The following is a 15,464-nucleotide window of genomic DNA, read 5'->3' on the forward strand; positions in this document are numbered from 1 at the left end:
ATGATCTCGCGGTCCGTGAGTTCGAGCCCCGCGTCAGGCTCTGGGCTGATGGCTCAGAGCCTGGAGCCTGCTTCCGATTCTGTGTCTCCCTCTCTCTGGCCCTCCCCTGCTCACACTTTGTCTCACTCTCTCTCTTAGAAATAAATAAACATAAAAAAAAAAAAAGTGAGGCTTCAGAGAAATCTGTTGCCCTTCATCGTGTGAGGCACAATGTGAATCAGGAGGGGGGCCCTCACCAGAATGTAACCATGCTGGCCCTGGGACCATGAGCCTGTCATTCTCGACAGGGTCCCAGGGGAGGCCGTCCCCTGCTCCCCTCCCTTCTCTCTGTAATTCTCCACCTTCTCCCCACTTCTAAATCCTCCTTCGTGCCAGGAAAGCATTGAAGAGTCAAGAGACCAGTGCTCAGCCACCTTTTTTGTGAAATTTTTGCAAGGCAGGGGGTCCTCTGGACTGTAACATTCATTATCTTCGCGCCTCTGTCAAAACCAAGACTGGAAGGGCCTCATTGTTGACATTCTATATGTGCCTGTACTCATTTAAAAAAAAAAAAAAAGACTGGAAATAAATAAATTCAATCTAGCTATAGCTGAATGACAGGCTTACCAATGATTTTATATTCTTCTTTAGACTTTGTACATTCCCAGATTTTTCATAGCCTCCATATTACATTGACAATCAACTTAAAAACGATGACAGCCTTTTGAAGGACAATATCCTGGCTTCCCCTCGAGTCCAGAGAATGCGAAAGGGGTTGGGGGTGGTTAGGAGGAAGGACAGCTTAAGCTGTCCACACCCGTGCTGGATTGGGAAACCAGGACATCCACAGAGGACTGGGTCTCAAGCTGCAAAGTGACAGAGGGAGGGTCCCCAGGGAGTGAGCCTCATGATCATGTACAGCTCAGGCTGCTGCTCAAGATGCTGGGAAAGTAGCCTCCCCTCGACAGCCTCACCCCTGCCCCTATGGCTGTCCATTCATTCATTCGTCTGTTTGTTCATACACTTCCACGAGGCATCTTCTCTAAGCCAGTCTTGTTCTGATACAGATACAAATCTCACTGTGACACGATCTGTTGCTCTTTGGGGCCTCACGGATGGTTAATGTGAAACTCCTGGCCTTCCAGGGTATGACGTGCAAGGTTTTCACACTCCGTAAGCCCACCCAGAGGCCTAAGGACAGCAAGCAGCCAGATACCGGGCGGGAGTGAGCTCTGAGCTTGTGGCCGAGCCCAGTCTGCCGCCAGGGTTGCCGGCCTCTGTCCCCATCCTCCGTGCCCTCGGGGGTGACTCCTTTAAGGATCTGAAGGTCCTTTCCATCTTTCCCTGACGCAGGATGTTTTCTGTGGGAGAGAACAGCAACCCTGGCACACAGGGACCACTAGGACGATGAGCAATTCAAGAAACTCCCTAAACTGTAAAATTTGCAAGCATGTGCATATTTTAGGGAGAGTCCAAGGCTTTCTCGAGATACTCTGTCAGGACCACAATGCAAAAAATGTTTAAAAAGACTGATGTAGCGGGGGCGCCTGGGTGGCCCAGTGGGTTAAGCTTCCGACCTCGGCTCAGGTCATGATCTCGCGGTCCATGAGTTCGAGCCCCGCGTCGGGCTCTGTGCTGACAGCTCGGAACCTGGAGCCTGTTTCAGATTCTGTGTCTCCCTCTCTCTCTGCCCCTCCCCTGTTCATGCTCTGTCTCTCTCTGTCTCAAAAATAAATAAACATTTAAAAAAAAAAGAAAAAAAAGAAATAAACACTGGGTCACCTGGGTGGCTCGGTCAGTTAAGCGTTCGACTTTGGCTCAGGTCATGATTTCACAGTTCATGAGTTCGAGCCCCGCGTCGGGCTCTGTGCTGACAGCTCGGAGCCCAGAGCCTGCTTCGGATTCTGTGTCTCCCTCTCTCTCTGCCCCTCCCCTGTTTGTGCTCTGTCTCTCTCTGTCTCTCAAAAATAAACATTAAAATTTTTTAATTTATATAAAAAAAGACTGATTTAGCCATATTTGCACATTTAGGGATAAATGAATCACTCACACTTACGTTGCATCTACTATTGCCAAAACTTACTCTAAACACTTTGCAGACGTGAATTTACTGACTTCTCATGACAACCCCGAGATCTGGAACGATTATTGCCCTCAGCTTACAGATGAGAAGGAAAGGAAGTAACTTAGCGGGCGGTGGGGCCGGGATTGAGCCCCCCACAGTCCCTGCTTTTGTCACCCCTGCAAGAAGCAGGCAGGGAAGAAGGAAGCTCTGTTGAGCCGGACCGGTGTGCAGCACATCGATGATGTGGGTCCCCTCACGTCTGCCTTTCCACTCAGCGATGGCTCCTCCTTTGACAGGCGAGGAAAGCGAGCTCCAGAGAGGTGGAGCGACTTACCCAGGGTTAACCAGCTCAGCGGCAACAGCCGCCTGTCTGACTTCAGAGCCGGGGGCAGGGGCAGGTCCAGGAACCAAAGGGCAGTCTCCACGCGCTCCCAGCGGGGTCAGGCCACCTGTCCCTCCAGCTGTAATCCACCGCTTGGGGCTCTAACTCAGTGCAGAAACCAGGCTAAGGAAGCAAGACCCAAACTGTTGACTCTGGAAAGGGAATAATTTATTTTCACCCTCATGAACCGACAACCATCTTTCCTCCCTTCATTTGACTCAGCGAGCCTCGATGGAGCACCTACTGTGCACACGTGTTCTAGCACGTCCATTGCAGTGGAGAGCAAAACTGGACTGGCTATTCTAGAAGCAAGGCAGGTTTGTCCAAACAGAGGAAGAACACGGGCTTCAGTCTAACTCTGGAATGTGAGCTAGCAACTTCTCTGGGCTTTCATTTCCTTATCTGCAAAATGGGATAAGGATAGTCCCTCAGGGGGGCCACGTGCTCGTGTGTGGTGAGAGAGGAGGAAGCAAGTGAACTCTTATCGGCATGGCAAGTTCCTCTGTTGCCCTGGTGTTGACGCCCTTCTGTCGTGTGAACTTGGACATGCCCCTGAACCTCAGGGCAGCTGGGTCCAAGCCTGTGCGTGAACCCACTCTACTGCTCTGTGGTCTGCCCAGATCAGGACTCCCAGCCCCATCTTGTTACTCAATGGTGTATATTCCACTCAAGTTAAAGCCCCCGAGGACCTGGACACATTCAGAGAAGCTTCCTGGGGGAAGCCTGAATGTCAAGGGCACCCCATTCAGAATATCAGTGGCCATATTGCTTCCTTCCCCAGTGGGCTTGAGAAACAGCCACACGTCCTTTACACATTCAATTGCCCCAAAATGGTCCAAGGGTGTTGAGGCTCACTGCTTGCTGGAAATAAAGCAGCTTCGAGATCCCTAATGAAAAAGAAAAATGTGCAGTTGGAGTCCTGGCCCAAGGAGGGGTTTGCTCCCACCCCATGCCACCCTTGCCCCTGGGCCGCACTCTCCTTAAAGGTCAACATGTGGCATCTCCGAGGGTTCCATCACAGAACCCTGTAGCTTTAAAGCTGGGAGGTTCCTCAGCAATCGCATAGTCCAGGATTGTATACTGGGGGGCCGGGGCAGGACCCAGGTCCCCGGATTGATTTTCATGGCTGCAGAGATCTAACTCTCTCCAGTCTCACATCACATCACCCTGAAAGCAGCCTTATCAAGTTCGTGAAGGCACTGGGGTCTGCTGCCCCTGGTCTGGCCGACTTCTTCATTTTGCAGGAGGTGGGGGGGGTGGGGAGAATGGGGGAGCATGACAAACCCAGAGAAGGGAATAGATGTGCTTAAGGTCACACGGCCAGTGAGGGGCCCTGTGAAGACCACATCCACTAAGGGGACCCCGGGGCCTTAGCATGTGCCAAGCAAACCTTGGTGCATGATGCAAACAGCAAGGGCTAAATTCTGTTGGAGCTACCCCCGCCCCCCTCCCCGGAGGGAAGGGGGTTCTCTTGGGAGGGGATGGGCCAACTTTCAGTGAAGATTCCCTGTGTTGAGACTCCACACTGCACCCACGGACCTGTTCATTAATAATTACCTAATCGGGAAGGTGGTAGGTGGTGCCGGGGGTGCCGAGGGATTTTGCCAATGCTCCTGGGCTTGATAGACTCAGGCTATGTTCCTGGGCTTCCTCTGGCTCTCAGACAGCCGCCCGGGGGGCCACACCAGGACCGACCGTGAGTAACTCGCTGAGGGCTGCATCTGAGACTCAGAAGGGAGGGTGACCAACCATTCTAGTTTGCCCAGGACTGGGGGCTCTGGGACATAAGGCTTCCGGTGCTGAGACACGGAGAGGTCTAGAAGTGACACACCCTGGGGCTGGAACGACCCCCACACCTCACTACACGACCCTCCTCATTATACCGGTGGGGAAACTGGGGCTGAGGGCCAGAAACAGCCTCCCGCGAGGCCACACGGGTCTCCTGGCTCCCGACGCAGGTGCTTTTGGAGAGTTCCTGCCAGAGGGAAATTCTGGGTAACTCACTGCAAAGCCAGAGAAGCGTCTGAAGGTTAGGATAGGAGAAGGTGTTAGAGCTTGGTAGGAGGCCATGCTATGGGGATGGGTGTTAGGTAGATGAGTGAAGCGACCCACTGGATGTTTTAAGTGACCACCGCAACTCCTGGGTGGAAATCAGGGTAGAAAGACCAGTTGGAAAGCCACAACGGTCTAGGTCAGGGATTCGGGAATGAGGCCCTGTGGGTCAAGTCTGGCCCCCTGCCTGTTTTTGTATTGCCCCTGAGCTAGGAATGCAAGGTATAATATCAAGATACAATATAAATATAAATATAAAATCTGTCAATGGTTGAAAAAAAAATCAAAAGGAGGACGATATTTTGTGACACATGTAAAATATATGAAATTCACATTTCACCGTCCATGAATAAAGCTCTACCGGAACCCAGCCCCACACTAGGCTGCCTTGTGGGTGTGCGGGTGGCTGCTTTCCAGCCAGCACAGCCAAGTTGGGGAGCTGCAACATGGCCCGCAGTCTGGCCCCTGGTCTGAGTGCGCGATGCTGGAGGTCTGAGTGAGGATCGTAGCAGTGGGGAGACTAGGAGGTGGAGGGAAGAGCCTGCCGGGTATGCGGAAAGATTGAATGGTTGGGGGGTGCGGTCTTGGAAGGCCAGACCCAGGTTAGGGTTGGCAACTGGATTTGGGGCTGAGAACCAGGTAATAACAGTGAGGCTACCCGACGTGGCCGAGCAGGTTTAGTGGAGAAAATCGAGCACCCTTGTTTGGGTAGGTTAAGTTGATTAGGAGAAGAGACCAATCCTTTTCCCAGAACTTCGGGCCATTCAGGTTTTTTTGTTTTGGTTTGGTTTGGTTTTTGGTTTTTGTTTGTTTATTTTTGTTTGTTTTTTTTGCGGTTTTTTTGTTTTGTTTTGTTTTTGTGTGTTTTTTTGTTTTTGTTTTGTTTTGTTGTTTTGTTTTGTTTTTTGAGGGACAGAGAGAGAGAGAGAGAGAGAGAGAGCTGGAGAGGGAGACATAATTTTAAACAGGCTCCACGCTCAGTGCAGAGGCCGACTCGAGACTCGATCTCACAACCACGAGATCATGACCTGAGCCCATATCAACAGTCGGACGCATAACCGACTGAGCCATCCAGGCACCCCAGGCTAATCAGTTTTTTGAACATCAGTGATCTTATCTGTCTGGAGTGAAGATAAGAATGCCAGTTCTCCTGACCTCTACCTGGGTAAGAGGGTCAGACAAAATGGCATTAAAGTGATTTTGCAAACCGTAAAGCACACCATGGATGTTTGTGGAGTTGAGGCTAACGCTTTGGCGATTCGCATCCTCGGTGCAGTGGGTCACTGGGCTGAGGAAATTAGCTCAAATGGCAAAAGGAGCCCCAGGCTGAGTCCGGAGCCTCGTGGTCTAGCTCAGATATTTACCAGTTAGGTAAATGACCTCATTCAGCCATTTGGCGAGTCCTGGCGATAAGAACGGCGGCCAGTGCTTTGCAGAGCTCACCGGGACAGGAAGTGCCAGGAGGCGGTGGGCACAAGGAACGTGCTTGGTTAACCCACAGAATATCATCTTCACCACATACTGGGAAGGGGCTGGGGGTTTGCTAGGCTGCCATAGGCCCATCTGCCGGACTTGACCCCATCACTCGCCACCCAGGGGCCCTGCCCTTCCCCGACTTCTCAGTAGGGCTGGGGCTTCTGCTGGGGCATTGCCTGGGCACTCTCTTTCCTCCTATAGCCCTGACAGCGCCGAAGATGCATCTTGCCAGCCACCTGCTCCTCCTCCTGGCTGGACTGTTGGTCGCATCTCACGGCCAGCTCCTCCCTGAACACAACAGCCAGGGTCACACGGGCAGCCCCCATCCGGAAGCTCCAAGCACAGGTGAGGGCTCCCCCAGCCTCAGGATTGCCCCGGGAAATACAGTCTTTGCTCTCCGCTTCCACCGCCTGGTGGCTTCCCAGAGCCCCGGGAGCAACATCTTCTTTTCCCCGCTGAGCATCTCCGCCTCCTACGCCATGCTGTCCCTGGGCGCCCGCTCACACAGCCAGACCCAGATCCTCGAGGGTCTGGGCTTCAACCTCACGGAGGTGTCTGAGTCGGACATCCACCAGGGCTTCCGGCACCTCCTGCACACCCTCCACCTCCCGGGAGACAGGCTGGAGATGCACGCGGGCAGCGCCCTGTTCCTGAGCCAGGAGCTGCCCATCCTTCCGGGATTTCTCAATGACAGTGTGGCCTTCTATGACTCCAAATTATTCCTCACCAACTTCCACGACTCTGTGGGTACCACCCAGCTGATCAATGACCATGTCAAGGAGGAAACTCAAGGGAAGATTGTGGATTTGGTCAGCGACCTGAGCACAGACATCGCGATGGTGCTGGTGAATTACATTTACTTCAAAGGTAAGAGTCAGTTCATCGGTGGGTCCTTTATCTCCCCTCTCTTCCTGATTTATGGATGGATTACATGTTTAAAAAAAAAGAGAAAGTACATGGATGGGGTCAGATAGGGCCAAGCAACCCTTAGAAGATTCATGTGAGAGCGTCAGATATTTAAGATCGTGTAGCTTAGAGGTTTCCGTACCCTCCTAACTTTAGATACGTTTCTTGTTTATTTTTTTTTTAGTAACGGTAATGTATGAAATGTATAAGTTGAACTTCCGGATTCACGACGAAGGACTGCCACTTACCAACAGTGTAAACAGGGAAGGTGGTTGCTGAAGAATACCTCCTTCAAAGTTCTGGGTTTTTTTTTTTTAATGTTTATTTAATTTTGAGAGACAGAGACAGAGAAGGAGTGGGGCAGAGGCAGAGAGAGAGGGAGACACAGAATCCGAAGCAGGCTCCAGGCTCCGAGCTGTCAGCACAGAGACCGACGTGGGGCTCGAACCCATGAACCGTGAGATCGTGACGTGAGCCGAAGTCAGACAGTTAACCGACTGAGCCACCCAGGCGCCCCCGAAGTTCTGTTTTGAGGATCAAATCATGGCACATATTTGTGTCCTCCTTAGAAGAGGGCCTAAAGAGATAGGCAAATTACAGTCCCCAGCCACATCTAATGGGCTACCTGTGTTTGTTAATAAAGTTTTATTGGGACACAGCCACGCCCACTCATTTATGCATTGTCCCTGGGCTGTTCTCACACAGCCACAGAGATAAGCAGTTGCTACAGAGCCTAAAATATTTGCTTTCTTTCTGACCCTTTGCAAAAGAAGTTTGGTGACCCCTGACCATTATATATACTCGATAAATAATTACAGCAATTGTAATTAATCTAATGATTATACTCATTTTGAAGATCCTTAAAAACACATAAGGGTATAAAAGGAAATAGAAATTGCCCAGGGGCACCTGGGTGGCTCAGTCGTTTAAGCATCTGACTCTTGGTTTCCACTCAGGTCATGATCTCAGGGTTCGTGAGTTCGAGCCCCGTGTGGGGCTCTGCGCTGACAGTGTGGAGCCCGCTTGGGATCCTCTCTCTCTCCTTCTGTCTCTGCCCTTTCCCTGCTCATTCCCCCCCTGCCCTCTCTCTCAAAATAAATAAACTTAAAAAGAAAAAAGAAATTTCCCCTAATCCTACCACACTGAGACAACCCAAAATGTTAACGTTTTCACTGAATTCATTCCAGTCGTCCACTCACACACATATGTTAACCGTTGAAATCACAGCGTGAGGACAGCTTCATGCTGTGTGTACCATCAGTGTCCCATCAGAGAAGCAAAGCCATCATAAGTGGTAAGGGAAAGGAGGTTGCTGTAGGAGTTGGACCTTGCATAACTGTGGGGACATGAAAGTCTGGAGGAAGCAAGGGTGGGAGGGGCAGAGTGAAGTCCTGGGGGCAGGTGCAATTTTGGAGCTTATCGGGGATCTATACTATACTCCAGGTGCTTCCGGCCACCCCAGTGGGTCTGTGTAAGGGGGACTTGTGGAAGGCCCACGCTGGGCACCTGGTGGTGGCTTGGGGACACCATTGGTCAGGAGGGCTACTGTTGGACGATGAACCTGGATGAAGGCACGGACGAGCCGGGGCACACAAGCTCCGCTAGGTCTGCCCGTCACTCCATCTTCCTGCGAAGATCTTCAGAGTGTGGTGCCTGCCCCACGTCTACCTCCCCATCTCACGCTTGTGACCACCTTGAACCCAGACTCTACAGAGAACAAATTCTGGGAAACAGCCCCGGCCAGACTAACGATCCAGCCAAATTTGTTATCACTTGCATTTTACACAGGGAATGTGTCACCTACCATCGAAAACGTTTCTAAAAACCTTTTTAATTCTGCAATAGCCACAAACTTATAGGATACGGTGCAAAAGTAGTACAGAGAGATCCCATGCACCCTCCAAGCAGGTTATCCTACATCACATGTTATATAACTTGAAGTACGGTAACAAAACCAGGAAATTGACATTGGTGCAATCTATGGAACTAACTCAGATTTCACCAGGTTTTGCATGCGTTCGTGTGTGTGTGTGTGTGTGTGTGTGTGTAGTTTTATGCTATCGAAGACTTTATTTAGATCTAACCTAATGCCTGCACAATAGTCTACTGATGCCATTCCCTTTGAAATATAATTTAAATGTATAATACACACCATCGACCCACCCAAAGCTCTGATCACAGATAATGAAGGGTTTGGGTGCTCTCATCTGAAAGAAACCTAGCTCAGGCTGGTTGGCATGAGAAAGAGGGGTTCTCCGGAAACAGAAGGGAGATAGAGACATCCTGCCCACTGACACATCTGCCCTACACTTTGGGGACACGAATGTAGCCCGGGCCTCGCTGTAGGTCACATGGTAAGAGAATGGAAAAATGGTGGCTTATCTTCAAAAGCGAAAAGCACCTAGAAGAAAACAAAAGTTGCACAAGTACTCTGTAGCTAAGATTCTCTTGAGAGACGTTAAGGCAGACTTCAACTTTAAAAAACACTCATACATTGGGCTGCGTGGGTGGTTCAGTCCGTTAAATGTCCAACTTCGGCTCAGGTCATGATCTTGCGGTCTGTGAGTTCGAGCCCCGCGTCAGGCTCTGGGCTGACAGCTCAGAGCCTGGAACTTGCTTTGGATTCTGTGTTTCTCTCTCTCTCTCTCTCTCTCTCTCTCTGCCCCTCCCCTACTTGCTCTCTCTCTCTCAAAAATAAGTAAACGTTAAAAAAATAAAATAAATAAAAAACACCGATATATCGTAGTCATGGAAAGGAAGACAATAGGGTAAAGATGTTGATACTCCCATGAATAAATCTAAATATTTAATGTAATCCCAATCAAAATCCTAACAGGTTTTCTTGGTTTTTTGGTTTTTTGGTTTTTTTGGTTTTTTGTGGTTTTTTTGGTGGCAGTTAACAAGCCGAGTCTAAAATGTATATGAGAAAAGCAAAAGGCCATGAATAGCTACGATGGGAAAACTTGGCTGCCAGAGAGCCCAACTCATCATAAATCTGTATTAATTTAGACTCGGTGGTACAAATAGACCAATTCCACAGAAGGTGAGGCCAGAATAGAGCCCAGAAATGGCCCCGTGGATAGATACCTGGGCATTTGATATTTGTCAATGTTGGCATCCCCCCCTCACCACTGTGATAGAGCACTGGGGAAAGTGGGTTACAAAAAAATGGCACTGTGACAACTAGGTCCCCACAGGGGGAAACAGATGGGTTTAGGCCCCTCCCTTCTATCAATCATAAGTATTCCTTCCAGGTGGAGTAGGGTGCTTTTTGTAAAAGGAAAGACTAAAGCTTCTAGAATATAAGACCTATTCTCTCTCTATAATATATGTGGAGGTTATATGTATATAATATATATGGAGGGAAAGTTATCCTAAACAAGACACAGAAGACCTAATCACAAAGGAAAAGACTCATATGTTCACTTCATTAAAGAATTTCAATACCAAAGCGCCTGGATGGCTCAGTCAGGTATCTGATTTTTGGTTTTGGTTATGGTCATGATCTCACGGTTCTTGAGTTCTATCCCCATGTCGGGCTCTGCACTGACAGCACAGAGCCTGCTTGGGATTCTCTGTTTCCCTCTCTCTCTCTGCCCCAGGCTCTCTCTCTCTCTCTCCCTCCCTCTCTGTCTTTCTCTCAAAAACCAATAAATAAACTTAAAAAAAAATTTCAATCATCAAAACCCACCATCAAGAGAGTGAAAAGACAAGGCAGAGAGGGAGAGAAAGTATTTGCAACTCACACGATTGATACACAACTAATGTTCAGAAAGAACTCCTACAAATCACTAAGAAACAGTCCTCCACAAATACAGGAAAAAAAAACATGATCTGGCACTGATGCAAAAAAAAAAAAAATAGGACTTTTTTTATGTCAACAGGTCAGTAAACATACAAATGGTCAACAGGTCAGTAAACATGCAAAAGGTTGTTCAACTTCATTTTTAACCAAGAAAGTGCACTACAAAGCCGTAATGAGCTACCATTACATAAACATCAGGTTGGCAAAAAAATTTAAGCACTGCCATGTAAATTCAATGGCGAAGACAGGAAACAACCTAGCCGATACCCTTTGTATCTCATATTTTAGAGTCTAAATGAGCCCTGAGAGATCCGTGTCTCGGGCAGGTCAGGCTTTGAATGGTCTAAATGATACACCGTGATGAAACAGTAAGGTGGGGTCTCCGCGACTGTTGGAGAGGCATTTCCTGGCTGGACGGTTGGCTTGTTGGTCCACAGGTGCTTTGTACCTTCTTCCCTTCTTCCCTTCAGCTCTGTGGGAGAAACCATTCGTTCTCTCGTTGACCACTCCCCAAGACTTCTACGTTGATGAGAATACAGTAGTCAAGGTGCCTATGATGCTGCAGGACACAGAGGTCCACTGGTATCTTCATGACAAATACTTGCCCTGCTCAGTCCTGCGGATGGATTACAAAGGAAACGCGATGGCCCTTTTCATCCTTCCTAACCGAGGGAAAATGAAGCAGGTCGAGGAAGTCTTGACTCCAGAGATACTAAAAAGGTGGATGAGCTTGCTTCAGAAGAGGTAATCTTCTGCACCACTGCCTTTCCAATGGACCCTTCTGATGGAAGCCAATGCCCAAAACGGGGGTGATTGCCAAATTACAAAGGAATTCTTATTTGCTTTAAGACTTTCCATGGGTTTCCTCAAATAATGAACTCTCCTCTTACATCTGAGATAAGATTTTGCCCCTATCAGTGAAAAGAGAACCAGACTAGGAGTTAAGAGTCCTGGTTCTAGATGCAACCCTCATATAGCACAAGATCTGGGTGATGTGACCTTGGCTCTCTGAGGGTCTGCCCTGTGCAGTGAATGCGTAGACCTCTGGTCAAGATGACTGGGACAGAGGGACTTAAGAAAACTCCATCTGCCCATCTAAGGAAGTAGCCAGGAAGCTTTATATTGCCCTGGGGCTACGAGTGGGAAAAGTTTCCATCCACGTATAAGAAAAAGGCCTCAACCCAAGGCCACATGTGGACGGAAAATTCGCATAGCTCATGGGAGAGAGGAATTCTAGCCAAAGAAATCATCTGGTCCCAAATAAGTGAAAACCACAGGACCCCAACACAGGCAAAGGCAAAAATGCCACACAGGGAGATTTGCATCTCCCTGGGCACCTGGCATGCCCATGGAAAACAATCTCCGCTGAAGACGAGCTCCCAAGGGAAGAGGTCCTGCAGACAGCAGGCCCTGGAAGCAAAGGAGCCTGGCTGTAAGCCCCTGGGAGCACTGAGCAAATGGTGTTTGTGGCAGCAGAAGTCAGATGGAGTGGGGCCAGCTAGAGGGTGCAGGCAAGGCGAGCACAGTGTGCTGGGGTCCCTCGCTTATTTCTGAGTCCAGAGTTTTAACCCCATATCTCCTCCAGGTACTTTTACAGGAAGCTCGAGTTGCATTTCCCCAAGTTCTCCATTTCTGGCTCCTATAATTTAGATCAGATTTTGCCCATGCTGGGCTTTGTGGACGTGTTCTCACAGCAGGCTGACTTGTCCGGCATCACCGAAGAGCGAAAGCTGCAGGTGTCCAAGGTAAGTAAGTCATCGGTGGTCACTGATGCCTGGAGACGCAGTGGGGAACATCTGCCCCTTGGAAGCTTCTAGGTGATGGGTGTTCCCTCTGCCACCAGAGGCTGAGAGTCATTCAACCATCCACAGGCACGGGTTTCCAGGAACCAACCCACCACGTGCTGGCATGGTGCTTGGCTCTGGGGATACGGTGTCCACCCAATCCTTGTCCTCAGGGAGCTCTCGCGGCCAAGTGGGCTCCATAGATCACGACAATGGAGAGTGACAAAGTGAAAGAAACAGAGAAAGGATAACAGACCAGGCTGGGACCAGATACCTGGGACCAGGACCTGGTCCCAGGTGTATCAGAGATTCCTTTGACGAGAGAAAGAGACCTAGGACTTCGGTGAGGAAGACAAAAGTGCATTATAAGGTAGAGCCTTGAGTTGCAGAGTTGAATTCCGGTTCCTTCCCTTACAGCAGTCAAGGGCTATCTAGTGTCTGGATTTATGTTCCTCATCTGTCAACCAGCCATGATGCATCAACCTTTTAGGGTGGTTATGAAGATTTAAAAAGGGCCCCAGGGCACGTAGTAAGTGTTCAGTTGCTGATAGAAATAATTATTTCCATAAATAAGAGGGCATCCAACTCGACAACCCACCCAGTGTAGACATTCTTGCTGTGATAGCCCCAACAAGTGGCTTGACTAGCAGTGAACTGCGGTGCTGATCTTCAGCGATCTCTGGTTCTTCCAGGCTTCCCTGAGTCCTGGCTCATGTTCTCTTGGAGGTAAACACTTGTGATTTCCTTGCCAGAGTTTCCACAAAGCCATTCTGGAGGTGGACGAGGCTGGCACCCAGGCTGCAGCGGCCACTGGCAGCTTCACCACCTTTCTGTCTGCCCGTCGCAGTCGCGGAGTCCTCTGGTTCAACCGGCCCTTCCTTGTGGTGATCTTTTCCACCGATACCCAGAGCATCCTCTTTCTGGGCAAGGTTGTCAACCCCACGAAACCATAGCCTCCCCAGGGCTGGCTCTTCGGTTACAAGCCGGAGGATGTGGCCTGGGGGGCTTGGTGCGAGCAGCTCCGTGTTGGAGCAAAGGATTCAGAAGATCCTAAGAGTCCGGGGCAGAAGCTGTTGGCGAAGGAGAGCGACGTGTGGACCGGACACCTAGCTCCTCGGGACGGTGTGACCTCAGGCAGGTCACCTGACTGCTTCAAGCACCACCCGGGAGAGTGGGAGACACCCCGCCAGGTGGTTGAAGGGATTAAACAAAACGATGGCTATGAGGAACCTGGTTTGGTGCCTTGCATGTAGTAGATACTCAATAAACGCATCCTCGTTTTCCATCCCTTCAGGGTTTGCCCTGCATGGCCCTGGCATATCTGGTCCCAGACATGGGAGTGAGATGTTCCAAGTTCCAGTGTATGCAAGGGAGAAGCAATGTGGGCAGCCAGCCGTCCTGGGCAGGGTGGACGCCTTGTTTCAGAGCGGGGGCTCGGGAGGGCCTCAGCTGGGAGAGCACCACTCGAGGCGGCTGCCACAGGGACCTAATGAGGAAAGCCCAGCAAGGCAGGTAGCCACCCGGGGGCAAAAGGCACTGCCCCCTCCTTTGTCTGTGGAGATGTGGCCAGTCCCCCAGGATCAACGGCCATGGTCACGGATGCACTGAAGAAGAAGACAGAGTGTGCGATTGGAGCCCGGGCACCTGTGTTGATATCTCCGTCTTCTACTGATGTGCTCCAGGGCTTCCGCCAAATGCTTCCCTTCTTGGGTCTCAGTTTCCCCAGCTGGGTAATACGGGCTGACCCAGGTGGTCCAGCTCAGACATCCGTGGTGTGTGGGCTGAATTCTCTGAGCAGGGTCCATCCAGAGCCTTAGAGAATCAACCTCTCTCCCTCCCCCAGGAGGAGGGGGGCCGACAGAACCTGGCTGTGTTGGTCCCAAACCTCAGTGATTTGGGGCAGATGCACTTCCCTAGGCAGGGCCCTGTGGATTTTCTTGTCGGCCAGTGCGTCGGAGGCAGGAGGGTACCACTGGTGACTGAAGAGACAGGCTGAGGGCCACCTCCCGCACTGATGATTGATCAAGGGCCGCAACATTGCAGGGTTTGTATGATGTGGTCCCTGGCCCAAATAATGCTACAAGGACAGAATAGGCTCTTTGTGGGAAACCAGGAAACCAATATTCAGAGCAAGAGACAGACCGCCTCTTTATGGTGGAGGAAGCCGTTGCGAAAGGAAGCGAGAGAGGGTGGGAAGGGAAGACTTTGGGGTTCTCTCCCCCTCACCTCTCAAATACAGCCCTGGGCTGGACAGGACAGCCCCAGGACAACCCTGATAAAAGAAAGATCCCAAATGAGGTGCCTGTCACACCAGCCCTGAGCTACGTGGACAGGGACCCGGAAACGCTGCAGGACCCCGGGCCTCCCACTGCCGGGAGGAATGTAGACCCTCCCGTCCATCCCTTGGGTTGATTGGCTGAAAGGAACGCATGTTACTAAAGATATTGGCCCAGGTCCCCTTGCACCTGTCGGGAAGTTGAATTCTGTTTTTGTTTTTTTTTTAATTTTTTTTCAACGTTTTTTATTTATTTTTGGGACAGAGAGAGACAGAGCATGAACGGGGGAGGGGCACAGAGAGAGGGAGACACAGAATCGGAAACAGGCTCCAGGCTCCGAGCCATCAGCCCAGAGCCTGACGCGGGGCTCGAACTCACGGACCGCGAGATCGTGACCTGGCTGAAGTCGGACGCTTAACCGACTGCGCCACCCAGGCGCCCCTTGAATTCTGTTTTTTAATAGTCAGGCAAGAAATGAAGCCCGGCCCAGCCTGACACTCCCAACTCTGCCCCTATAGAAGCAGGTGGGTGGGCGGATTGAAGCCCCTCAGATGAGGGAAGCCCGAGGCCTGGGGTCACTGGGGCCGGTGCTCCCTGGGTGGTGTGCGAAGGGGGAGGCTCAGTGGGATGAAGGGGAGGGAAGGGGAGCGGTCGCCCTCAGATCAGCCTCGAGAGGGACACCGCCATATTCTGATGAAGCCCGCCCCCTCCCCGACTCAGGAGCACTCAGTGGCTCCCT

At 50.6% G+C, this 15,464-nt stretch overlaps 1 protein-coding gene across 1 annotated transcript; it reads left to right on the plus strand.

Moving 5' to 3' along the window:
* Positions 1-3,990: 3,990 nt before the first annotated feature.
* Positions 3,991-13,734, plus strand: SERPINA4 (serpin family A member 4). Its single transcript, XM_058740190.1, has 5 exons — positions 3,991-4,122; positions 6,156-6,821; positions 11,136-11,409; positions 12,251-12,410; positions 13,202-13,734. Exons 1-5 carry the CDS (start codon positions 4,062-4,064, stop codon positions 13,400-13,402), a joined length of 1,362 nt encoding a protein of 453 aa, XP_058596173.1. The 5' UTR covers positions 3,991-4,061; the 3' UTR covers positions 13,403-13,734.
* Positions 13,735-15,464: the final 1,730 nt, after the last annotated feature.

This window comes from Neofelis nebulosa, chromosome 7 (assembly GCF_028018385.1).
Source record: "Neofelis nebulosa isolate mNeoNeb1 chromosome 7, mNeoNeb1.pri, whole genome shotgun sequence".
NCBI lineage: Eukaryota > Metazoa > Chordata > Mammalia > Carnivora > Felidae > Neofelis > Neofelis nebulosa.